At 43.9% G+C, this 27107-nt stretch overlaps 1 protein-coding gene across 2 annotated transcripts; it reads right to left on the reverse strand.

The window, feature by feature from the left end:
- Positions 1-21: 21 nt before the first annotated feature.
- On the reverse strand, positions 22-27089 carry prickle1b (prickle homolog 1b). Of its 2 annotated transcripts, XM_084573295.1 has the most exons (8): positions 26877-27089; positions 8263-8460; positions 7579-7692; positions 5308-5445; positions 3349-3552; positions 3038-3224; positions 1944-2927; positions 22-1854 (listed from the first exon to the last, which is right to left on the reverse strand). In XM_084573295.1, the coding sequence occupies exons 2-8, from the start codon at positions 8446-8448 to the stop codon at positions 890-892; spliced, it is 2778 nt and encodes a 925-aa protein (XP_084429421.1). In that variant the 5' UTR covers positions 8449-8460; positions 26877-27089; the 3' UTR covers positions 22-889. The 2 variants fall into 2 exon arrangements, with proteins under 2 accessions (XP_084429421.1, XP_084429422.1); XM_084573296.1 differs by lacking the exon at positions 26877-27089 and having other exon boundaries at positions 8263-9140.
- Between the last annotated feature and the right edge of the window lie 18 nt (positions 27090-27107).

Consider the following 27107-nt stretch of genomic DNA (forward strand, 5'->3'; position numbering starts at 1 on the left):
CACAAATGGAACACATTCTGAAGCTTTGGAGAGAAATATTTATTACACGCATCTTTACACCACAAAGCATTTTGCTGGTTATGTCAAAGCAATGGTAGCGAACAGCTGAACTGAATATGGAAAATGAAGGCGTGGCTGCCAGTCGTTTAATAATTTGTACACCAATAGTGAGCACTGTGGAATGCATGTTGTGGCAAATGTTGTTGAGTAATATGGCACTTTGCTGTCAATCAAACGGCACCTTCTTTGTTGTAAAATCTTAACAAGGGATGTTTTTTTTTTTTTTATTATTACAACTGCTATTCTTTAATCATACACTTCAAACAAAACAATTCTCAAATCCGTGTATATAAAAATACCAGTATTAAAATCTTAACTTAGTATATACATTTTAATTTTTTACTATTACGCATTAAATAATTATTTGGTTAGCTCCTATTTTCTACTTTAATTATCAACCTCTGTGTACAATAATGTTTTAAAGCACACAAAGATACTGCTGTAAAACTAAAGAAATGAAGGTTCAACATCTTCAATGCCAACTGTACATAATTTCCGTCCGAACTATTTAAAGAAAGGCTTCCAACTTTATCCGTCCATGCCTCTTGCGAGTGCTAAAATTCTGTATGACCAATATCTAGGCCAAATTCTCATGCACTTTGCACACACGCAAAAAGCGATTCTGACTATATGTTGCACAGATCCAAAATTTTCTTTGTCTCAGCGGGTTGAGCATTCCTTCCTTCAGTAGATGTTGGACTGAAATATGATATGCATCTTGACATTTGGCCATTTTACATCTGTGCAAACCTTTATACAGTATGTTTAGAAAATCTTGGCTGTATTGGTTCAACTAGTGCAGATCATAATCCAAATACATTCTGCACCGTTAAGAAATTATACAGTTCTTGGAGCGATGGCTCTTCCGGCGACCAGTCTGTGATCCATGGCTCTGGGAAGAGAGGGCTGTGACCCTTGTTGGGTAGTCCTCTGCATAATAGCGGCCGGCAGGTCGAGGCTGAGGAATTGGCTGGCCCAGAAAATATCCCTCCTCCTCAGAGTCCGATGATGAGGAAGAGCAAGTAGAGCACCAGTCGTCCTCCTCTCCGAGACCCATAAAATGCTCAGACCGTGGGTCTCTTTGTGTTGAGCTCTGAAGCATATAGTCAGATCGGGTTTGGGAGTAGGCCAGCGGCAGCCTGTGTGGGGGATGCTGTAGGAGCATGGCACCATATGCAGGGTTTACCAAACCCTGCTGCTGGGGCTGATATGGCCTCTGTGCTTTTTCCAAAGGCACCATGTGAAGGGCATTGTCCGAGCGGGTTTTGCGGCTCCTGTGGTGCCGGCCTTGCCGATGATGGTGTTGCCTGCTGCGCCCATGGTGGCTTGTTGGACGGGTTCTTTCCCTTCCGATTTCATCTGGGCAGTATGTTCTCCGTTGTGGCTTCTCACTCATGGGATGCTTTCTAATATTGACCTCAAACCCGTCATTATATCCATTGTCCACAGTGTCTTCTGAGAATTTGACCATCTGAGGGGGCCTGGATTGGGACTTGCTCCTCCTTAGAGCTGGAGCTTGTACAAAGGAGGGAGGGAGTCCGTCTGAATGTGGGGACAGTGAGAGAAGCCCTCCTGAAGGGCCTCCCCTCATTGCCAATGTCTCCTCCTCGTCTTCTTCCTCATCTCCCTTGTCCATGTTGAGGTTGAGAGAGTTGGCACTGTGGTGAATATGAGACGAATTAAACGTTCCCATGTTGCTCATCTTTTCGCAGTCATCTGCCACTGAGGGACCCTGCATGGAATGAAGGGTGTAGACTAAAGGCCTATCCCTCCCATCTCCATCTACTGATGCACCTAAAGAGAATGAGCAAAATATGTATTGTTAACATTTTAACAATTAAAATAAAGCATAAATGTATACATAAAACCATTACTCTTCTTACCAGTGATATTTGAGAGTGCCAGGGAATCCATGGAGTCTCCAACTCCCTTCTCAACCTTCCTCAGCTCATCAGCAATACATTCTAGGGAGTCTTCATACCACTGCCTGTTGTCTGGCCAGAAGGCCTGTCTTCCAGCCCCAGACCGATCTGGATCTTGGTCCAACTCCAGCTCTTGGATCTTTCTGGCACTGGCAGGACCTGGATGACTTCCATAGGCTGAGTCTCCCAGCCCATCTTGTGACTGGGCCCAGTACATTTCAGGCAGGTGCTTCTTGCTCATCAATCCTGGGCTATGACTGGAAGTTTGACTCTGGGTAGGACTGGTAGGGGTGGGAGAGGAGGCAGTAATCCCCATAGATGTAGTATCTGGCTTTAGCCAGGGATCAGAGATGCTTATTTGCCTGTTTCTGTCACTGGTGGGGCTGGGAGATTTTAGGCATGGCTGCTGAAGTTGATGTAGCATGCCGCGGTCACCAAATTTGAGAAGGAGCTGAGTCATATAGTCCTCATGCTGAGCCCATTCCTCTGGATCCTCCTCTCCTCCACCATCCTGCTCCTCCCGCTCCCTCCAGAACCTCTCCTCCTCCAGACCAAGACGGGCCAGCTTACGCCCTACAATATCAATGTCGCCCTCGGCATCTCCATCACCTTCACCACCATCCCCAAACTTGTGCTCAGGAGAGGGTACGGTGGCAGGAGGATTAAACAACTGCGACTGCCTCCACTGTTCCCCAGGCTTGCTGCTCTTGCCCATTCGAACACTGCGCCGAGATTCTCGTGAGCGGGCAGACTGGAATGCAGAATCAGATGAGTCTGAGGCATGAATATCTTCACCTTGGCTGCAGGCCTTTGAGCAATAGATGCGGCCTTGCTTAGGCAGGAAGGGACAGCCCAGCAAGGATGTCTTGCACTGGGCGCAACAGAAGCACTGGTCCGTGGCATGCCAGTGTACACCTTCATAGGTCATCTGGGCATGGTCAACGCCTAAACATTTGTGAGATAAAGAAAAAAAGGCATGTCAGCACTTCTACACAAGTAATCAAAGAAAGGCACCAAAAAAAGTGATTATTAGAAACACATCAAGTAGTACTCACCAATATTTTCACCACAGGCCTCACAGTACTCTGCATAGAGTGACTCAAAGCACCCACAGCAGAAGGGCCGTCCATCTTTCATGATGTACCGCTGCCCCCCTAGCATTGTCTCACACTCAAAACAGGCAAAGTGCTTCATGTGCCAGTGGCGACCCTCTGCTTCAGTGCACTCGTCTGCAAAGATGATCTAAAGAGAAACACGCATAGCATTGTCAAATCTGTTGAGTTCCAAAGGACTTGGTACTGACATTGCCGCGGGTCATTTTAACACTCTAAGGGTTGCGGGTAGTGTTACTCTGACTGCTGCTTACCTCGTCACAAGAAGAGCACCGAGGTTTGACAAGCTCGGCGTGGTGTCTCCCGCAGAGGATCTTGCCATTTTGGTAGAAATAGATCAGATCCACCAAGAGCTCTTGACATGTGGCGCACACAAAGCATGCTGGGTGCCAGCAGGGGCTTGGTCCTGCTCTTGAGGCAAAAATTGCCATCTCCCCTCCGTTGATTTCTCCGCAGCACTGCCAAAAAAAAAGCAATAACACATGACACTCATATTTCAATGTAGTATACAGTGATGACTCGGGGTTCATCATCAAGCCTGTAACCTTGCTTTTATGTTCAGTAATAAATGTGATGATCTTCTACATTGAGAATAATACTGTGAGAATACAAACAGCAACAAACGAACAAGGGAATGACATTTAAACAGTTGTGATACAGTTGACTGAACAGGTGACCATACTGAACATGCCAAAGGAAGTGAATCCTACAATGATCGCAGACATTTAATCTTTGTCAACTCAGTGGTGGTTTTACTTGGGTATAAAATTATCAGTCATTCATCGGACGCTGGCGAAAGATTGGCGCGTATTTTTGACCTGTGATCTTAAAGCGGAAAACACTGGCCTTGGTCCGGAATCAACAGATCGAATGACTCCACCGAGAATGTCTGAGCGTGCAGTCTTTATATAACCAAGCAGACCTATGAGACACCCATAGGCACATGTGGGTTAGCATGCCCAGCTGTTAACCATTATTACCAGGGCGGACAGACAGGGGCCTTGCATAGAGGGGTGTTGTGTATCCCTGGGAGGCACCGGGAAACTGAAGCCTGACAAAGTGTGTGTGAACATGTGTGGGTGGATGCGTGTGTGTGTACATCCAAATATCTTCATGATATATCTCTGAATACATGAACATGTGCTGTGGGGTTGCGTTTGGATGAGTGAGTGGGTGACAAGAGAGTGTATTTGCAGAGCTTATGTGGACACACATGTATGTCTAAAATGACTAACAATTGGTGTGCGTGTCCAATGGTGATCCTGTGAGTCGGTTTAGTGCGTGCGACCATGCATCCCTGTCTTAGGATCTGTGTTTGAGTAGTGACAGACTTCATCGGCCTGCCCAGGGTAGATTAACATGGCAGAAATTCATCTCCCCTTCCTGGATGGCTGAATTTGGCGGAAGCAACATAACACTAATATTTAAATTCGTTGCATTGTTTGGAAGTTTTTCAGAAATATGATCAAGGACAGCCTGAATGGCACCGGACGTCATGTTTAAAATAGCATCAACAAATCAACAGAATGAAACACGGATCAGGTTTTAGGATTGTTGCCATTCTTGTGTTTGTTCTCAGCTCGCTGTGACTCAAGCCAAAACGTCAAAACGGAGCCATGGGGTCTTTTTTTAAATCACATGCTTCCAAATGACTCCCAAATCAAGTGCAGTACACAAGACAGTACAGGTTTTTGGAAACAGATGCGGAAATCCGCCTGCTTCTCCCTAGAAAAAGACTTCAAACCAGATGAGCAGAGTGGTAATTAATGTAATTACGTCTGTAGATTTAGTATTATCTGCCACATACTGTGACTTGTTTGGAAAAATCTGGATTTTAAGACCCTACGCAAGAATTACTTATTAACCCGTTTATTTTGTTTTGCAGTCCGTCATGCTGCGATTTAAATGGGTGGCAGGAAATTGACTGAATTCCTCATGAGGAACTGGCTTCTCCGCTCGGCTTAAACATGAGCCTCCCAATTTCCCCGTTTCCTCTCTCGCCCTAATGAGGAAGTTTAAGTCCGTGATTAAAACCTCTGCATTAGCCAGTCGGGATTGTGCCTCGGGCTGCCGTGCGTAGGTATAGGACAGTGGGTGTCGGCTATAAATAGACAGACATAAAGACCCACCAGTTGGTTTCGCTTGTAGCTGTGATTGCTAAATGATGCAAGTGGTCTTCGTGCGCACATATGCATGCGTCGTGTGGCACTTACACTTTCGCAGCGGGTGTGCTGCAGAGCCCGGGGGAGGATCTTGGGCGTCCCCCTCCCCAGCGCCTCCCTCTTCCTCTGGGTGCTGAACATGTGGAGCTCCCTTTTCTCCTCCTCTGTTAGAGAGTGGCAATAACGCACCTGTTAAAAAAAAATAGAAAGAGGGAGAGTTCAATTTCTGGCTAAAAGAAGACGGCATAAAAATAGCACTTAAAAAAAAAACCTCCACTCATTACTGCTGATGGTTACGGCTTTCATCTCTGCATGCAACTTTGGGGGAAGAAGATCACACAGAGTCCATATATGGCTGGAAAAGGGTTTAATTAGAGCTAATTCCCCTCAAGGCTGCGCTGAAAGGATGGCGTGAGCGATACACAAACCCTTCCTCTGTGTTTAGAGATGGTGATGAAGGTTGAGATAAAAGGCCAAGACTGTCCTAACAACCAGCTCAGTTGTTCTCTAAACAACAGTAAACGCTGCCGGTGTGTGAGCTCACACACACGCACACACACCCAGTCTGCGAGTCTCTTTTTCATACACACAGGGTGCTTATCCCTCCTAACCACAGTTACGCAAGGAATCCTCCGTCAGTTTGCTTCCTCAACCTCCACGTCTGCCGACAAACATCATAAAACCGCTCAGTCAAACAGTGCGTTTGTGCGTCTTGAGTGTACCTATTGTGTGTCTTCCATGTGTGCACACGGAGACCACCTCAGTCAGCGGGCCTCCTCCTTTCCCTCGCCTCTGGCGATAACCCTCCACCATATCTCCTAATGTAAACTCTATTAACACAGATGTGAAAGGAGTGCTGGTTTACACACCATAAAGCCATTATGCAGAAGAGGCCGGCGTGCGCTTTACAGTCGCGGTGGAGGGTTGTTTTAGGTGTTTTTTTTGTGGAGGTGAAGGAATGCGGCTATTGTTTTAGCTTTACTAGGAAAAACTCGCAAGATTGTGCAGGCTTTACACAGCTGCTGGCTTTGGTTTAGTGAGGGTTAGGAGGCATTAAATGCCTTTTCTTGGACGTCTAGTATAACACTGATCGAGAGGGTAATCATCAGACTGCAATCGGTTTTAAAGCCCAAACTGAATAAAAAAAATGCTCAGTGTAAACACCTGAACCAGAATTAAGAGGCCCAGATGAGTGAAAAAAATGTACCATCTCAACTAGTGAACTTTCTGCCCTAATTCTTTCTGGCACCCTTAGCTAGATAAACGTAAAAAAGAGGGGATGTACTGGACTTCCAAGCTCAACTGGTTCTCCATGGAGGACTTGTTTTTCATACATTCACACATTTAACCCTATAAAACGAATGTGCACTTTGGATTACCGTAACTATCAGAATAATCCAGGTTTCCAAAAGATGAGATGTTGTGCTTTACGGCCAATATCGTGCCATTACTGTAATTTCACTTGCGCCTCTCCCGAAAGGTTTTAATCTCTTATAACATGCAGTATTTTGTAAATGACCACCAGATATTACAAGTTCTGGGAAACAGGTTAAAACCCTTACTCACAGGACATCTTCTGACCTTTTTAAAATATGTAAAAAAAAAAAAAAAGTCACATTTTGAGGCTTGGGTATTAAAGGGTTAACAAACTAAACATTATTAGACACAGAGACTCAAAGAAACCACAAGAATTGATGCCAAAAAGTAAAGATATGCACTGAAGAACGATTTCAATAAAACTTGTGAGTTTAATGTAAATGTAAATGTCAGTCAGAGTTATTGGCCATGTATATATGTACACATACATGGAATTTGCTCCCTGCATTGAACCCACTCTTAGGTGCACACACAAAGAGAGAGTGGTGTGCACACTTGGAGCAGTGGGCAGCCATACAAGGAGCACTGGGAGCAGTTTTATTGGGTTGGGTGCCTTGCTCAAGGGTACTTCCGCTATGGGCGTAGAGGTGATCCAAACTCATAACACTGGAAATGAGGCCTCTGGCACTTCATACTGGATTACAACAAAAACTGGAAAATGCAACTTTTTAGCAGCTTCCACTTTCCATTAGGAGTCATATCAAGGTGATGCTTGGCACATGTAAGACTTGGCTTAGTTCTACACTTTGTTGTTAACTGCTGGTGGTTATTTCAGTAGTGAAACACCAATATTAATGAGACTGCTAAGGTACTTGTGCAGTTATTTCAATCAGGTATGAAAAAAAATGAATTGCTCAGTAAGTATTTTAGTAGCAGCAGCAGCAGCTCCCTTTCCCAATCTCATTCCCTCACACCCTGTCATCGTCTCTCTCTCATTATCTCTACCTCGTTGTCGTGCGGCGGCAGCTGGTAGAGGAGCTGTCGGATCCTGTGCTTCTCTCCCGGGCTGTTGACGTACGGCACCTTGTCCTCTGGCAGACAGGAGAAATACATCTGGACCTGGAGGACGGAAGACACGTGAGTGAACTTTAGCGGAGAGGGAGCGGAGAGGAGGGGAGGACGGTGCTTTTGTTTTCAGTCAGGCAAAGGGAGAAGGCCAGCTGGATGTCTGGGTAGAGGGACTGCACACACAGCAATGCGCGTCTTTCTTTTCTGACACCGTGAGCCAAAATGTCAAGTCTCTATCCAGTCACAGGCGCCGAACTATAAAATCTCTACTCATACAAAGAGATGGCAAGGAGTTGTAAATGTTAATGCATGCTTTGGTTGGAGACACAAACTAAATTTTGTTCCTCTGTGTGCGATTTCATGAAAAGTAGGAAAATATGTGAGAACTCAATATTTTCTCACTGAGATCCTAAATATACATTTCTGAATGTAAAAATCCATATCCAGATGTTGGGCTTAGGCACGCAGCCCTGCTAGCAGTGGCGTACCACCTTCAAACCGCACCGAACGTGTTGTTTTTTCCAGTTATTTGTGCAGGAGTTTGTATTTTTTGGTGTGCCCGTACAAACACAAACGGAAAGACGGCGAGACGAACGGCAAATGTGTGTTCAAATGAAGTACCTGTTCGGGCCTGAGTCCTGGGGGCACCCAGGCGTACTCCTCCAACGCACATCCGGAGTCGTCGTCCGAGGTGGAGCTTCTCTGGAAGCCCACAGAAATCTTCCCCATCTTCCCCCCGGTGCGAGCCTCCATGTCTGGGCCTCGGGGTAAAGGGCGATCCCCTCTGTCGCTGCGCTCCAGGTTCATCGCACACGGGCGCTGTGAACGAAAACATTTAGGAATCGTCAATCACAGCATACGCCTTTCATTTTTACATTTCCTCTTTTCTTCAAATCCCTCTCCTCCTTGACGCTGATTAGCCGGGCGATACTGCCGATCTGGGATTTGTTTTGCACTTACTGTAAATTCCTTTTAAACGCCAGCAATCGCACATTTAGCTTTAATCTCTGCTCCCCAACAGCATAATTCCTTTTATCTCGGCGGTGTTTTGAGAGCTTAACGTAATGGCTTGAAAAATACGAGAAGGGTGAAGAATAAACAGAGAATAAAAGGTAATGTTCCTCTTCACCCTGTTACAGAATCCTTTCACAACTCAAACCTTCTCGAGTCAAGAATATGTTATTTTCCATCCCATTAGCGCGCCGCGTCATTCTCCCTCTGTTTATCCATTACAGAATCGTGCTCGCTTAAAACAGTGAAGACAAACTTAGGATGATATATAATGGAAAAAAAAAATCAAACCACCAATACGATGCACTTATTCATCAAGCATACACAACTCTTGTCTACAATTTCCTATTATGTGGCGTTGGAAACATCTGTTTAAGGTCATACATATTAGAGGCCTTATTAGGATCATTTCAGCGAATGGAGTCTCATCCAGTGCTTATACGGTTCCTTTAAACAGAGATTGTAAAGCTCTGACATAACGTGATGCAACAGATTGTTCCAGCTGTTGACCCATGACACATGTGCTGCTATCAAGGACTGGAGGCTGTGAAATAAACAGGATCATCTGTGATTTACAGCGGCGTGCACGCGGGGAAATTTGGGATTACACAAAAATTCAAAGGAATAAACCACAGTCTGCGACAATCTGTGGACAAACACAGCAGCAACACCGCTTTCAAACAGCTTTTGTCCTTCCTCCTTTACAAGCTGATAGCGGTCGGGCCGCTACGTGAAAGCGCGGGGGGGAATTAATCAGTCTTGTCGATTGTGCGTCTCCCGCCTGCGGCAGTAGCCCTCTTATCTCGGCGGCTGTGTTCTTCAGAGCCCTCTCAGGCCTGATAACAGGGCTTTGGTCTGGAGGTGTTGAGAAAGACACTTTTCATCGACCCTGCCTCTCTTTTGACATGCAAATCCGCACCAGAATGGGCCTCATTTGGGGGAAAACAGTCGGCGACTTCGCGCCGGCCCTCCAAACTGTATGTAGGTTTGATGTTTTACGCAACAGCAAAAGCACAATAGCTCTCTGAGGGACATTAGAGCCTTGATAGTTTCTATTGACTAGTAATTATGTAGCCAGTTAAATAAATGTTTGAGCCAAGCGATAGCCCCTTACTTAGGGGCTGCACCAAAATATACATAAATTTTTTATTTTTTATCAACCTTATATTGATTTTATATGTTAATATGTGTCGTTTTTAATGTCAAAATTTAAAAATGACTACCAATCGATGAGTTCTGTAAAAATAACTGGTAATTTGTATATTTATTAAGCTTTATTTTAGTACATTACCAGCTCTTTAAGTCATAAATAGTTAAAATTAACAGCATTTTGTGCTCAACTTTAATTTTTTTCCTTTTACAAGATTTGTAATATTTGACAACCCCCTCTAGAGAATTTATATCTTGCTTGTGCCCCCTCCATAAGTCAAAGATCAGCTCATAGTGCAAACTCTGTAGGAGGCAACCCTGTCAGCTCGGCTCGCCCTCCCTCCCTCCCTACCCCGAACCACGTGGCCAAACCCCAGCTTCAAGGCCGAGGGGAAATATTAGCATTCACCCCCAGAATTTGCATACAGTTGAATGAAGCCCGGGGCTTCAAAACACAGAATTTACAGATTAGAAACGCAGTTAAAAGTCCAACCGCGGCTCTTATCACGGGACAAAAGGGTATTTGAGTGTCGCTTTGTTCTTCAATGACTAATCTATCAGGTTTTATGGTAGGATAGATAATGTTATCACTCAGAAGCTTTTCTTTACCTGTTCTGCTTTATCTCATCTGGCCTATTGACCAGTAAGTGGCACTATTAGATGGAGGTAATTTATTTAGGTCACAATATTAATGGCACTATGGTTTGAGTCATTAAATAAATATAGGATTATTTGTACATCCAAAAAAAAGGAATATTAAATCGCACATTTTCCCGCCATTTTCTGGACTTCATTGAAACATTACAGGGTATTGATGTTAAGTTTTATCACTGATTAACATTGAGGTAACCCCAGTTGAAGTATCGGGGATGCAGAATTTCCTTTTGAGATGCAAAAACCCGCGAGTGCAAAGCGACTGCCTGCCCTCCGGCTCCCTCGCCACCCATCCCTGCAAGTTCCAGGGAAAAGGTGACTGCGGATTCCTGAGCCAACACACACACAGCAACTCACATTTCACCATGTCACCTCTTGGCAATGACACAATGGCCGTCTTTGTCGAAAAACAAAAACAAAATGTCCACCTATTCCTCCTCTGAACTCGGGCCGCAGACGAGACGCGACAGGGGGAAGGTTAAGGGGGTTAAAAAGGGAAAACCTTTTTTTTTTTTTTTTTTTTTAACGAGTCACAACACTCGGTTTGTGTAAACACGGGCCAGATGTAGCCGACCATGTGTGCCTCCCCCACTTAACTGACACTTTTCAGGGACCTCTCCATTGCTAAGGAATTGGTTAGTCTAAGGTGTTATTTTTAAATGTATCACATTCACTAAATGTGAGAGGATATGTATTAAAATATTAAACTGCTAAAACAGTTAACAGCTTGAGTTTCCTGCAGATAATTTGAAAGACCGATTTCTGGACCGGAGCAAGTATATTAAAGTCTTATTTTTCCTAAATGTCTTGCAGTTTGCTTTGGGAAAACCATTAAATTGTGGAGTTCAAAGGCCGAGGTCATTGCTCTGTGACTGCTGAGTGTTATTTTAAGGCCAAATGGGTGTCAGGGGGTGCACAGGAGACTTAACACAGCTGGAGTGAGACCACCTGCACAGGCACTATTATGACTGTACACACAAACACGATGAGATGAGACCTAGGCTTAAACACCCACGTACATGACGTGCACACAGTATCCTCCTCATCAACAGATCTCAGTAACAATGAACTTGTGCAAGGACAATAGAGCTTTAAAAGTGATTTTTCAAAATCAAAACTCCTTCTGCATTTAAGTTTCCATCTTCCTCTTACCTCTAGGAAAAGCATTTCTCTTTCCAACTTTGCACAAAACTCTCATTCACTTCCAAAGTCTCCCAGTTAAACAGCTCCCCAGCTCTGGCTGCATGTCTTCAGCATCAAGCTCAGTGGATCCGCGCTCTAATCACATCCAGATCTCGCCCAGTCGGGAGAAAGTGACCGAGCAAATCCCCTTCCCTCCAGTGTCTTAGACAGTCGGCTTCGGGGGGGGGGGGTCTCCAAGAGAGCAACTCGTTCAGCAATCCAAAATTTTAAGGTCCAGAGAGCGCGAAGAAGGAGGGCAGCGAGGTGACGTCTCTATCTGGAGTGGCCCCGCTGTGAGTGTGTGCTCTTGGGGCAGCCAGGCCTTGTCAGCCCCTCCCTCATTCCTCCCCTCCAGAGCAAATCGCCGGCCGCCGCACTTCAGTCACACACTTCAGAGTCAACACCCCCCGCCCTCCCTATCTCTTACGCCCCTTCCTCCACTGGTACAACACTCAACTCTGCAACTTCCCCCCCGCCGCCTCCTAACTTGGCTGCAGGACTTCTGAGAGCCAGATGACATGTCCACTCTTTCTCTTTGTCTCTTCCAGCCGATCTTTTTCCCTCTTACATTTTTCTCCTATCAAAGCAAGACATCTGTAAATCTGCCACATTCGATTTGTGTCAACTTTTGACTTGGAGTTGAAGCTTTAAGGCAGCCAGAAAAGTACATTTGTCTCTTATTCATTTGAAATAGTCATATGAGGTCGTCCTCACTTCCTTCCAAGATGAAAATCCTATTTGTAACGCGACTGACTGCATGCTCCTGCTCTCCCTGCCATTTACGGTCCCCTGCGGCCACCCGGTCGGATGCATCTCAAGTCATTTGCTTTAACAATGTCACATTAATTTGTACTCGGCTGCTGATTAGATCACACGGTGGTTAGTGTGTTCTCGTCCCAGCTGCTCCATTATCTTGACAGCAAAAATTGACCGGCCGCATGCAAACCTGCTTTTCATCATAAATGCTGTTAGATGAAATGAGGCTTGGTTTTAGACAACACAAAGCTGAGACAAATTGTGGTGATTTAAACGCAGATGACTTATTTGGCCACTAGGACCAGGAGAAACAGGCATACAAAACTGGCTAAGTCACCACTGTGTTACCTTAATCAGCCCTAGATAGTCACTTAACAGACATTTATTGAAGTAAAAAGCTTTAAATACATTAAGCTAACTTGCTAGCTTTTGTAGCAGACACAGAGCAACTTCAGAGTTATGTTTGTGACTCGCTCATGAATGAAAACCCAATACTGGGTCTACTTTAAGTTCTTTTTTTTTAGTCTTGACCAACCATTGAGAAAAATATTTGGACCTAAATGCTTTAGCCAGTTGCTAACTATGTCTGAAAACCAAAACAATGAGCTAAAAGTCGGTACAAAGGCTTTTTCAGGCATATATTCACAAGGTCCACAATTTATATAAAAAAAAATTGATTATAGTGACTTTATTTTTTTGTTTGGCAACATATTAACACCTGACGATCTGTGTCCTCTATGTGTTGGGGGGTTTCTGAATCACTTAAAAGCCACTAGCCCATAGTAAAACCCCTTGTGTCTTGTTTGGTGTTCCTCCGGTTTAATCTTCACCATGCTTCCTCTCGAGTCAGCCTCATCCATCTCAAGAAATTCTCACGCAGGGGATCCGTCTGTTCGCCCCGTCAATGACTTCGCCGCCCCCCTTCCCATTTTGCAGAGCTGAATGAGTGAGAGGAGAGGGGTCCCCTGTCCTCATCTCTCACTTCAGCCAATCACAATGACGTTATTGTCACAGAACACTTCACTTCAGGAAACTCCCGGCAGCGAAGAGCTTTGTTCCACAATGAGATACGTGATGAAGTTGACACTTGTAATCAGTAAAATGCAAAAAGTTGCGCTTACTGTCTTGAAAAAGGTGCAAAAAAAAAAAAAAAACACTGCCAAAGAACGATCTGCATACAAAACAAATTCACTGGATGAGACTGGGGTAGTCTGATGTGATTATTTGGACAAGCTCTGCCACCATCCGTCATTGTGAAAGGCTGAAAAGCAGCAACAGCTTCATTTGGAGAGTCAAAAATGACAAATGAGTTTGCTCAATTGTCCGGCAGACAAAGACGTCCTCTCCTCTGACAATCCCACAGAGTCCCTCGCGGAGGGGGCAACAGAGCTGTTTGTCACATGCCAGATTACCTGTTACAAATGAGAAAGGGCTCCGTTAGCTAATTAGCTTAGGAGCGCGAGATAGAGAAAGAGATTCTCTGTACGCTTAGAGATGGGACTTCTCTATGTGCTTTGCCAACACGGCCTTCTTTCCAGGCATACCAATGCATATTTGAAACTGAGAGAGGAGACGGAGGAGCTTGGCAGTCCAGTCAAGAGGGTAAACCTTTCAGAAAAGCTCTTAAGTTTTCCACGGGCCTTGGCACCGCTCTGCAAAAGCCACTTTGTGTTTAACCCTTCGGAAAGATATGCATTAAGTTTCCTGAGATATTTATCTGGATATGCATTTCAAACGCTCCGCAAATCTTATTTCAGGTAGCCGTCCAGAGAGGAAAACCTCCATTTTGTTTGGGACAGACAAGTGCTTAATTCAGATAATGAAAACGGGCAACGAGTGAGTGAGGAATGCTCCCGCGTGAATAGAGGACAGGTCCGAGGATGAGTGGCTTTATCCTTGACAATAGGCAGATATCAGCCTTTCAGTCCAGGCTTGGGCTTGTGGCCAGAGGACTATGGTTCTTTAGAAAACTCAAGAGGACAGTTGACCTTGCCGTCTCCACTCCTTCCTCCTACCAGAGAAAATAAGTTCTCTCAAATTTTCTTGAAAAGTCGTAGGTGCTAATTCAATCTATTATAGCTAAAGGACATAGAAAGAGATGCCTAACTTGCATTGTTATTTCTATTTTAGAGTTTTTCTAAAGGCATCTGAACTTGTAAGACTTTGACAGGAACTGTCTCAAAAAAATAAATGAAGAAGCACAATGTTCTACAGGTTCTCCTCCTTTTTAATGAGTCTCAGCCTTTATACGACTGATTCATGTATCAGCACTCTGAAAAGATATTAGACATGCGCTGAATGGACGATGGCTGGTTTCATTCACATGTCCGGGGCTAATGAGCAGGAACTTACTAATGGAGGGTTTATACAGTGACCTCTGATCCCAAGCGTTTAGTGCACGAGCACGAATGCGCAGAAATCAAAAACAGAATTTTCAACGTTGTAAAAAAACGGCGAGCGCTTACAAGCGTTATTTAGAATGATCTCATGCTGATTCTGAGCAGACCGGAGCTCAAATTAGAAACTTGTAAGAAGTTATTCCTGTTACAGAATTCTTTGATGAGCCCTTGGCTGATATCCAGGATCAAATAAAAAGAACGGTACTGGCCCAAAAATTGCTCAAACCCTCTGTAAAGTCAGAAGCAATCTGGACTGAAGCCCTTTGAAAGTCTCTCAAAGGCCTTTCTGAGCAGAGTTTTTTTTTTTTTCCTTGGCAAAAAGCTTTGGACCGGGGTTCAGACAAGATCTAGTGGCCTTTTCTATACTTGAAATCCAAGACCAAGTCTAGACTATACACTCACTGCACACACAAACCCGGCACACTTACTCACTCCATCTGGCTGCACATTTCATCTATCTGTTGGAGCACAACTCAACTGGTAATTTGGCCTTTTTGTAACCTTTACTGCAGAGGGAAAGTCTACAATGCAAACATGCCCTTTTTTTTTTTCCAGCGGTGTGCTTCTTTATTGTTGTTTATAATGCTCGTTCACACCTGGACTCTACCGGCGGCACTTTATCCCCAGGAGGCAAATAGGTTTAACTGATCCCTTAGAATGCAAATATCAGGGGAGACGTCCCTTTGGTTGTTCAAAACCGAAATCAACAAGGACATCGACATGTCTTGACTTGTTATAGGACAGGTTGTCATAAAAGCCAAACTCAAACAGAGCGTGGAGGCCATTCCTGATGTTAGAAAAAGCGTAAAGGGCAAATACATGATGAAATGTACGAGATTGTGCAAACCACTGTTGGGAATTAAAAAGAACACAGGCTTTCTATGGTAAAGACGTGGTCTACAATGGTGAATTTCAGTGTTAATCATATTTCTAACCACATCTTAGGATAGAACTGTTCTAAAAAGTCAGCTGTTTTCTACTCACTGACATCTACAAGAAAAGTTCCTAAGTAAGCAAGTAACACTGCAGGAACAAAACTCACAAGTCCAGACATACATCTATATTTGAAAATGAAACATGTTTTTCAGCTGAGAAATGTCTTGTGAGACTTATGATCCAGTGCTGAGTGCATTTCTACTTTTTATGGCCCCGTGTCATATGATTTAATTCAATTTAACCCTGCATCTCGACTGTGTCTATTTCTGATTCTAATCTGCAGAGTCTCAAATAAGGCATTTGGCAATCGCTGACAAACCAGTTCACACGCATAAAGACCTCACAACCACATCTCAATTCCATTACAATTCCCCCCCACACACTCAGCCCCATTCACGCTGACAGACACCTCTCAGCAGCCTTTCACACCAGGAAATGGATCTTTAGCCCTCGCTAACAAGGCCCACTAGCTCGACTCGCTGCCGCATATCAGGCCTGTGGAAGTGTTGCTCAGTGGTCTCGCCACATCAGTGTTAATATTCCTTGACACTCCCAGGCGGAGGGTGATTCAAGTTTCTGGTCATAAAACCCTCTGCTGAGATTTGTTAACCACTGCAGGGTGTTACCTACACACCTCCGGGACAATAGTAGGAGCAGTAAAGAGAGCAATAAAATGCAGGAAGTTGTCAGCAGTGATTGGAGCATTGGTAGGGTTTGAGTTGGGAAGTTTTGGGTTGGATTTGTCTCGTTCTGAATGGTACTTTTCGTTTTGATTTTGGATGGGTTGCCATGAAACTTTTTTGAGCCCAGTCTCACTGACTTTGGCAAAGTAATTGTCATGGACATCGGTGACTTTTCATTTTGTGCCATTATTTGGTTGATGTTGCTAATATTTCGGTGCTATAGTCACTTCTTCTTCTGCTGTGCTTGCTGCTAATTGGTGTAATTTTTAAGTACAACAGTGAGTATTATTTAAAGGGGAACTACCTGTTTTTTTACAACCTGGACCTTATTTCTGGCATAAAATACGATCATATACTCACCCATGTAACTCTGGTGTCATTTGAAGTCTTTCCGGATGATGATAACTGGTAACTCTGGACTCAACGGGCAATAGCACTAGCGTACGATAACAAAATATTGGTGAAATGAACAAGTTTCGCGGCAGATAATGTGTTATTTAGAGGCTGCTTTTCGGTGCCCCATTCATTAACACTATATGGATATACGCAGATCTAAATATCTCCCAAAGGAATACAAATTACACAAAAGTTATATGGGTGAGTAAACAACCGTATTTTTCTGCCAGAAATAAGGTCCAGGTTGTAAAAAACAGTAGTTCCCCTTTAACATCAAAAAGTTAGCATGAGCCGTTGTGAGCATGTTGACTTCTTAGATTTTAGCGACAGTGTACCTACGCAAAACTTTGCAAAGCTTCGAGCACAGCTGGACTTCAGTTTTGGTAGAGGTTAAAGGTAACTGTAATTTATCTCTCGATACACATTTTTTGTTTTAAACAGCCTGACAAGACCTAAAACCTTTGCACGCTGATCTTAGGTCTACAGTCGGAGTTTGTGCTTTCTCGTAGAATCAATAAAGCTATCTGGATTTTTTTGATTTTGGAAACCAAAGCTGACTTCAATCACCAGCACACGTACCATTCATTCTCTTCCAAATGGTTTCGCCTGTCGTTGCAAAAATAAAAAATGACCACTTCTTCAATGCAGCTACTGTTTAGCCTTACATTTGTATCTGTCAGTCTTTATTGTGCTTTCAGGGCCCAGCCTATATCCCTACATATGTACCCAATTATTCTAACATTCAAGTGGATTTTCTGTAAATCCCCTCCCTACTCACAGACTGATTAGAGTATGTAGAGGAATTATGCTATTTCAAGGGTAGATGGGGTTGTCAAAAACAGTGCAGTGGCTTCTCTTCTACATTATTACTGCTATTTTTCATGATTTGGCAGCCGGCCCCGTATAAAGAGCTTCATACTGTACGTGCCATTACCTGAATCCAACTGCATGTGAGTCCTAGATATCCCTGGAGGCTGAAATGTCTTGCCAAGCCAGAGTATCCTCTTGGATACGGTGTTTCATCAGACTATTTAGGAATTATACATCCACCATAGAAAAACAACAGATGATAGATGAAGATTAAATGTAAATACTCTGCGATATCAGACTACGACTGCACTGTATGCGTGCAGGACTTGTATTACTGCATAAACCTGGAGAACCTTATGAACAAATCAGTGATCATTCTTTGTAACCACAAATGACTCTGGGAGTAGGAATTTGGCTCGGTGCAGTTTTTTTTTTTTTTTTGAAACGCAACGTGAGGTTTCAATGTCACGGTGTCCAACACAAGTCCTACACCTTAAGGAGTGCAATACAATGTACACAATGTTCTGCCTACTGTGTTTATATTTTTCTTCGGCACATTTGAGATGTGCTTTTATGTATATTTTGCACCACGTGAGTCTCTTGGCTGTGAAATATAAATGCTAAATTAGCAGGAAATAAGAGAGAACGTCTTACTGCTTCAGCGCAGAATTCAAATATAAATAAGAAACGCACTGTCACAAAACTTTAACAGCTCTTCGTAAACTACACAAAGGTGCTGTGGTCACGGCGCTACATGTGTGTATGTGTGCAAGAGAAAAGAGAGCCTTGCGCGTCCCATCCAGCTCTAATTTGATATTGTTAAGTGATGCATTCCTTCTTTAATAAAAGCCAGAGGACATTTTAACCACCACTTTGAAAGGAGCGTGTGTGTGTGTGCGTGTGTGTGTGGTTTTGAAGAGTCTTAATAAAATCCTAGGCTGCTGCGATCACGTTGCCCAGAAGAGAAAGAACAGGCAGATATTTATAGCTGGAACAGAGAGATGAGCGAATGACTGATTATTATAAATGAAAAATGTATAAAGACCAGGTTTTCTTGCTTATGGTTTTAGGAACTGCTTCACTTCTCTAGAAAAAAAAGCACAGATTTTGTGATACGGCAGCTAATATACACTGTAGAAAGTTTAATAAAAGATGAATAGACATTTATTTCCTAAGAAAAAGTCACAAATAGTGTGGTATTAGGATAGGATAATGTTTTGACCTGTTGTGAAAGAAATGAAACTGACACCCTCTGACAAACTTGTTATTTTATTTTTACTGGCCGCCATATTAGTGAGCTAAGTATGATGCACTATTGTTATTACTATTATGATGGATGCTTAACGTATCTGCGACCCACGTTTCAGCCAAAAGAAACAGACAAGCCACGGTTTTAATGAGACGTGCCACTCAAACTTGACGTGAGCATGAAAAGCAAACCCATTAAAAACAACAAAAAGATAAATGTAAACGTGAAAAAAGAGCTTCATCTGATGACATATCCTGCAAGGCCGGCAGAAGCGTTGCATCACATTCGGTATGGGAAAGCTGTTTGTGAATGTGTCTGCGTGTGTGTGCATGTGTGTACGAATCCTCCATGAATTTTGTGTAAGTGATAGATGTAGGCCAGGGATTGGGGTTGTGTACACAGAGGCTTAATGACAGGACCCTGGAGGGATGGCACACCAGTCAAGCGGAACAGACAAACGCACACACACTTACATGTGCACACACACACACGCATAAACCATCTGTGCATTACACAACCAGCACCCTCACTTTCCCATAATTTAGCATTGGAAACACAACAAGAGCTGGGAAAGACGGGTCTGACCAAGTTTGCAGCCCGAGGCACATTGTCACACTTCAGTTTGGCCTACATTGGTTGGAACAGTTCTCAAGGCAGCGTAGTGTCAGAGAAGGGTGTGTGTGTGTGTGTGTGTGTGAAAACCATATAGCCTTTAGTTCCACAACAGATTTCTAAAGCACTTTCTGTTTAGCTTTATATGCGCCACCGAGAGAGATTTTGAAAAGCGACAGATAACAAGACAGCTGAGCGATATCAGCTTAGCTCAGCGCTGCGACGCTAACATTTTGGCGGCGGGTTTGGATGCCACGGGGGCGACAGATATCGAGGCTACGTGCTATATGAAAGTCGCTTTGAGCCCTGCGCTTAAATAAACTCACTATCACAGGGAAAGTGGCGTGACTGGCCATTTTGCGGAGTGTTTGTCTCCCTCCCCTCCCAGGGACTGCGGTTGAATTTGGCCAGGCAGCCTCTGTTGGCATTCCACACTCACCCTCGAGTAGCGGGCCTGAGGTTCACGGGTAAACAGACGAACCGTTTGGTGGGCTCGCTGTGTAACTTCGGAGCCTGTCTCACCCTCTCCCTGTCTGTCGCTTCCCTCCAAACCCCCACTGCCCTTGTCTTTCCTCTCAGCCAGCCATATCCTCAGTTGGCCTCTCTGTTAATTCAGACCTACCTGACAGTTCTGACTAAAACCTTCTGGGTTTACTATCAGTCTCGCTCGGCGACGGGCTTTGCTCTCTAAACACACACTGAAGGCTAATCTGCAACAGATGGAAGACGAACTGGGCAGGAAGTAGTATAAAGGGATATACAGCATATTTGTACCCCTCTCAACCAAACGATAGGGTTTCAGCAAAGTTCCAAGCAAAGCCCGGGGAGGGTTGTAATGATGTGCACAAAGGCGGCTCCTGGGGGGCTTAACAGCACATATTGCTTGGAGATATAAGCTGTTCATCCACAGCCAGATGTAAGAAAGGCTCTGGGTCCTGAGGGAACATGCTAACACACTCATTCACACACTCCCAAACACACATGTAAAGCACTCAATAAACAAAAACACATGCAAGCACACAAATGTGCACTGATTCATACACACGCACACACAAACAGGGCCCCACATGTTGCATTTCATGGGTGGCTGGTTAGAGATAATGAACGCGTTGGCCTCCAGTTTACTGTCTGGCTTCTGAGGTCATTTGTGTAAACACAAGAGACATTTATTTACCACCTCATTAATGCAAGTGGCAATTTAAGCTCCTTTTCACAGGCAAAAGAAAAAAAAAAAAAAAGGATCGAAACGCAGACAACAGTCAAATCACTGTTTGTATTGGTTTCACGACAAGCAGCTGGAAAGCCCCAAGCTTTCACCAGCTAACCTCTATGGATAAATATCTGTTCCATTCTCTTGGAGGCAAAATAGTCCAAACTGAGGAGAATACTTTCTTGATTACCTGCACAGGCCATAAAGGCAGTAAGGGGCTTGTGTATTGAGAGGGGAATGAGATGGGAGAAACTAAAGTATGTCTCTTATAAATGTTGCAGAGGAGGCCCCTACCCACTAATGACTGGCACTGTTTGTGTCAAACCGGTATTTACAGATTATTGGCTTCTTAGAGGCAACTAATGTTGAAGCTATAAACACACTACTGACATGGAGTCACCCTTTTAATTGTTGACTATATTTGTATAGTCTATATCTCCATTTTTGGTCTCCACCAAATCCCAAGGGCACACGGGCGCATGACATGATGACAAATTTTCAGCTGAACCTGGATTACAGCAGACGTGCAGAAGGTGCAATTTGTGGACGCTTGTGGGCATGCCTATGCAAAAAGTCACCAGCATTACTGTTTGATGCCGCACAACGGGTACTTTTTTTTATTTTTGCTGCCTGCTGTGGCCAATGAGATTGATGAGAGTGAACCAAAACAATGAAATTACAGGCCAGCAAGCAAAAACAATCAGCTGATTAACAATGAAAACACTTTCTAGACCTGAGAGGAGCTGCAGAGTCAGGAGTCACAATTCTTTCTGGGTTTGTCGCTAAAACTGACCCCTTTAACTTTGCACGTTGTCATTCGATTGTTTTTATTAAAGATACTTATTACAGCAGCTTTAAACACTCTCACTGAGAGCCGGACTCCTGCAATTACTCCAACTAAAAGCAAATGTGGAGCTTTTGGTGAATTCGGTGAAAATCCTGTAATTTTCCCCCACCCTCACTTATGGTGTATTTATCACAACATGCCATTTCCTGACTCCGGGTGGTATCAGATTGGATGGAGCCATTTCTCCTCTGAATGAATTAAGAGGCTGGTGTTCCTCTGGGATGATGTGAGGCAACGCGGAGATGTGAAAACAGATAGGGGATGTCCCCCAGAGACCTCAGCAGAGACAAGAGACCACCCAACCTAATGTTAGCTAAACGCTTGATCACAAGCCTCGACTTCGGCCAGCATTTCTCATGTAACTTTAAATGTCTTCTCCGCTGCATCTGCTCCGGGTTTACTTAAAACGGACTTGTGAGATTTATGAGAACGTCCCGTGCCATTCCAGGCTTCATGCATATTGAAAGAAAGGTGAAATGGTGAAGCGAAAGGGAGGCGAGAGTGAGAGAGGCGAGATGGAAATGCAGCGAGAGGAGCAGAATGTCCCTGATTAGGCCTGAGTGCACACATTCAGCTTGGGACCTCGCCTCAGCCTCAGGAACACGGCGTCTAACATATGACACCAATTTAGGGAGGAAAGGCTGAAGCCAAGACATGTTTTCTGGTGCACACACCCAAACACTGATCCCAGGATCACAAATATTAAGTTTTACCGTATAATGAATTGGAAAGTTGTGATGTTTTCGAGCATCTTATTTACTTTAACTTCATGCCAAAAAAGGGGTAGGTGTTGCTGATATTTAAAATTGACTCACAAATCTGCTTTTCTCTAACAGCTGAGTCTATTTTTGACACTGGAGCGATGCATTTTTCACGTTATCTCGTGGGTTTATTAGAAAGGCTGGGTCTTCAGCTTCAAGTGAAAAAATCCAAAGCCGCCAAACATCAAGCTGTTTTCACAACAGCGACACTGTACGAGTGATGTGGCCCATCCACCCTGAATCTGTTATGGAGACCTTTTATGTTTTTTTCCCAATCAAAAACAAAACCGAAAACTATCATTTGTGTTCCGCCTCAGGGTGGTCATTTGAATAATTACGTGGTTGTTCTTGAGCGATCTTCCTATACGAGACGCTTCTATCTATACTGTTTACTTGAGCTTTAAAGCCTTTTAATTATTATCATCTAATAACCATCACCTTTAATGTCTGCAGAGCTGCAGTGGCTGGCGACTGGCAGTGTCTGGGCAGGTGTGTGTGTGTGAGTGGCTTTAATCATCATCAAATAGAACAGTGTGTATAGGTAATTAAGTTGGTGCCAAATCGACTCTCACTCGCAGGCATCGAGGTTGGGAGCTCCCGACAACACCTCGGTTTTGCGTTGCTTAGCTGCGGGCAACTTTATTTCGGCTTCGCTGCAAGTTTTGACACAGAAGTGAGTGCAACTCCCTCTCAGAGTCCATTACTCAGTGTCTGATATTCTTCTAAGCCCCGGATTACTTTCCTTCCCACAAGCTGACCATAATACCAGGCTTGTGGAGCCAATGTGGCCTGCAGGGTTTGGTCTGAAACCACTCAATGAGCACAAGGATCATGATTAGTGTTAGCAGATCAAGGACTCATGTCCCAGAGCCCCCACACGCACATGAATGACCTGACCGAGACTGAAGCCTGACAGGCGTTTAAAACACACGTAGTTAAAAAGCAAAAAAAACTACATGAGTGCTGGGATACAACTAATTGAAAGCACTGTTTGCATGTAACCTCTCACTGCACAAGGGATACTGCTGATAGTTCTTCAGTTCTTCCTTGTCCTCTTTTCAGTTTCTCCTCTTTAGCAATGTGCCTTTCACAGTTCGGCCCTTCACACACGGGGGATAGCTGCTTGACAAGCATATATGTGTGTGTGTGTATATACATCTGTGTGTGTGTTCTGAGGTTTGGAATGATTTACACAACCCCACACTCGATTAATTCCCGTATGACAGAACAAACTCGCCTGTGTGTACACATGTTGGTCTTAGGTATAGGGTTGACTGAGGCGCACAGACAGAACAGTGTTGACTTGCTAATAGGTGGAGGTCTCTAGTTTTTTTTTTTTTTTTTTTTGCAGACACAGATGCAAACACTTCACATTTGCGCTTATGTTTTTTATTAGTTCCATTTATTTTATCTAATGCCAACACGCGCTCCAAGTCAAACACCGGGACTCAAGGAGTGTGTGAGTGCCGCGCGGCCTCCCCTGAAGTAGCAGGAAAACGACCTATAAGGACACACTATTAGTCTGTGTTTCTAATATTATGCAGAAACCTGCTTCAAAAGATTCATTAAAAAGTTGCAGAATTTCTCCTCGCTAATCCTCGGACTGAGTTTCTTCTGTTTCAAGCTCAAAAAAAAGGTGAACACAGCACATCTTGAGCTCTTCAAACAGCTTTACTGCTATGATCAGATGAGGTGTTTTAGCTGAGGAGCCAATGGCTCTAAATCCAGAACACACTCGGTCACTGAGCAAAAAGGTTTTCCAGGAGAGTGTCCAACAATATCAAAACAATCTCCAGGCTGGATTTCCTCTCTGGCATTCAAACCCCACCGGAGAGTGAGAATCTGGGTTGCACATGAGAAAAGCGAAGACATGTCATATGAGGTTTCGTCCTTCTAATCGACGGACACCGCTCTGAAAAATGAATCCGTCAATTTGCAAATTGTCCGTAAACAAACTGTCGGCAGGGCTGCAACAGAAAATCGAGCCAAAGCTAGACACGTTATTGTATGACATTGTCTGTCTTTTGTTGGAACCCAAAAGGCCATCTCCTTAAGATCTGCTTCACGTCCTCCCATCTGATTCATAACCTCCTCAGCGAGAACATTTTCCTCCTGTCCCTGCGGCGACAAGTTTAAACAAAATCAACCTTTTCACCCTGGCTGTCATTTGTTTAAACAGCACAAGCCTTCTATCAAACATCACCATTAAGTACACAAAGGGCTTTAATTGTGGGGAATTTGGGGAAATATTTTTATTTGCTTTCTCGGGAGAAAACTGATACCACTCTTGTGACTGCGTCAGAGAATACAAAGCTACAAGCCAGCTAGCTAAGCTTAGCACAAACAACGGGAAACAGTGAATTATGACCCCGGTTCTGTCCAAAGCTAACAAAATCCACTTCAAACAAACATAACCCATAAGAAATTATATCTTGATAGTCGTAAAAACTAAACAAAATACAAGCATAAGTGTGTTAGTTACTGCTGAACTGAGTGATGCTAGCTATTTTCCATTAGCCACTTTCAGACCACAAAGTTCTGGGTGCTCAAGGATTGCTACCCACTGGGGACAACTAAACACTTTCAATGGCTTTTTTTTTCTGCCTGCACCACCAGTAGGAATGGTGGTTGGCATAGCAACAACACACAGTTCTGTGCAACAAACAACAACATATATCATTTAAGGCTAGCATAAAGACCTGATTGCACGGCTAACGTTTTACCAGTGCTTACGTGGATTTTTAAGATGCTGCATTAACACTCACAAAAGGAACTATCACCATACATCCATCAAGGTTCCTCCTGTGAGGAGCTGCAAGAACTGTGATCGTTCTTAGTTCCTGCAGCACATCCAACACAGGGGACTTTTCCCACAAGCTCTAGGAACTATGAAAAGTTTCTAATGTCTGAAAGCACCTTCTGTTCCTAGTTTTTAGGAAAAGCTAACCGGCTACTGCCTTTAGCTCTGTAGGATATCTGAATTCCCAACACATTCTGCACACATGTTACGGTGGATCGTAGACAAAAGACCCTTTTCAGCATCTATTAAAGGCAATCAGTGGTGTATCCCATTCCAGGCAGTAGTCAAGCCAAGCATACCGATCATTTCAGCTACTGCCTGACTTGACTCTCCCTTGTGGTCCAAATGGCTGACCAATTAACAGCAGCTTAACTCCTGAGTCCAAACACCTATCTCTCTCTCTCTCTCTCGCTCTCTCTCTTTCACACACACACAAATGCGCAAACACATGAGCGGGGACAGACATGTGGACACACAGAAAAGCACACATCCATCCATGCATGCACACACGTATACAAAGTAATGGACACCCTGATCCACAAGCACTTACCACACACAGACAAGGACACACACGTACACACACACACAGATGCATACTCATTAACAAAGGCTTAGCAGTGCAGAGAGCATGCTATACCCCCAGCAAAGTGTAGTATAGTCTGACTGACTGGCCTCCCACAGAGGGGCAACACACCTCAAGTCACCTGATCCTCTGCCGCTCCTGATCCTGGATCAGCTAACTATAAGGCAGTTTACAGGCAGACCGAGAGCACAGCTGGGGGGAAAGTGTGCCTCAAGATCTCGTAAGAAAGATTCAAAATTTACGTTACGGACCACGTAAAAGTCATTCATGATAAAATGTTTTAAATGCACAAATATAAGTAGGGCCAAAAGCCATCTGCTGTAACTGCAGCATCTTTACAAATCTCTCCCACCACTAGGTGCCACCACTGGCTTCACTACAGACCACACAGCACTGAAAGTGAACCTTAACAGTTACTATAGGGCTCACAATCACTATTTAAAGTTTATTTAAGTTAAATAAACTTTAAAAAGTGAAGTTAAAAGCCAGTATCCAAAAATAAGTCAGATTTTAAAAAATAAATCTTTCAACAGTTTCATTGGAATAAAAGACTTCTTCTTCTTTTTTTTCTTTTTTTCTTTTTTTTACATCAAAGTTTATTTAGATCTGGTGTGTGAGTGAATGTGACTAAATGCCTTATATTAAGTCAATTGTTCTGTTCGGCTGAAGTGATGTGGCTTCACTTTGTAATGTTTCTGTGGACTTGGGCTGTGGTCTGTCAACACAGAGGCGATTCCTGAGAGTTCAAGAGACACCGACCGAACTCGTAAAAGTGAGGAAAACAGGCGGTAGACAGACCGAGAGAGAAAGCGAGAGAGAGCCCACCTGAGTGACAAGGAACAGCTGAGTCCACACATCTGGAAACCAAAATGCAACCCTCCATTAAATGCGTCTTTACGCACACACGCGTTCTCTGTTAAAGTCCCCCCCAGACTCAGACACAGATTCACTTTTTCTTTCTCTCCTTCCTCCCTCAGAGAAAATAGGTTACAAAATATATATTTTATGTATTTTTTTCATGTGCCTGGCCATGCAGTAATGGACAGACATGTCGTTTCCATCTCTTGCTCTTGTTTGCGCATGATGAATTCCAAAAGATGAAAGCAAACAAGTCTCTTTAGATGTGCACTAGGCAGAGTTTTAAACTCTTGCAAAATAACTTGAAGTTCAAAAGAACAAAATGAATAGTTCACTCACCTCTAAGAAGCTCAAGTCTGTGCAGGGGCGGGTTGAATATTCCGTTTGTCAAGATATAATCACGACTGTGGAGGCATCCGGGCTGACTGCAACCGACAAACACACGACTCAGTGCCGTTTCGCGTCCTCAATCAGCTCGGCGATGGAGTCTTTCACTGCATGATCATCGACAGCGAGAGAGAGAGAGAGAGAGAGAGAGAGAGAGAGAGAGAGAGAGGGTGATGGAAGCTC

Source organism: Chelon labrosus (genome assembly GCF_963514085.1).
Source record: "Chelon labrosus genome assembly, chromosome: 23".
Lineage (NCBI taxonomy): Eukaryota > Metazoa > Chordata > Actinopteri > Mugiliformes > Mugilidae > Chelon > Chelon labrosus.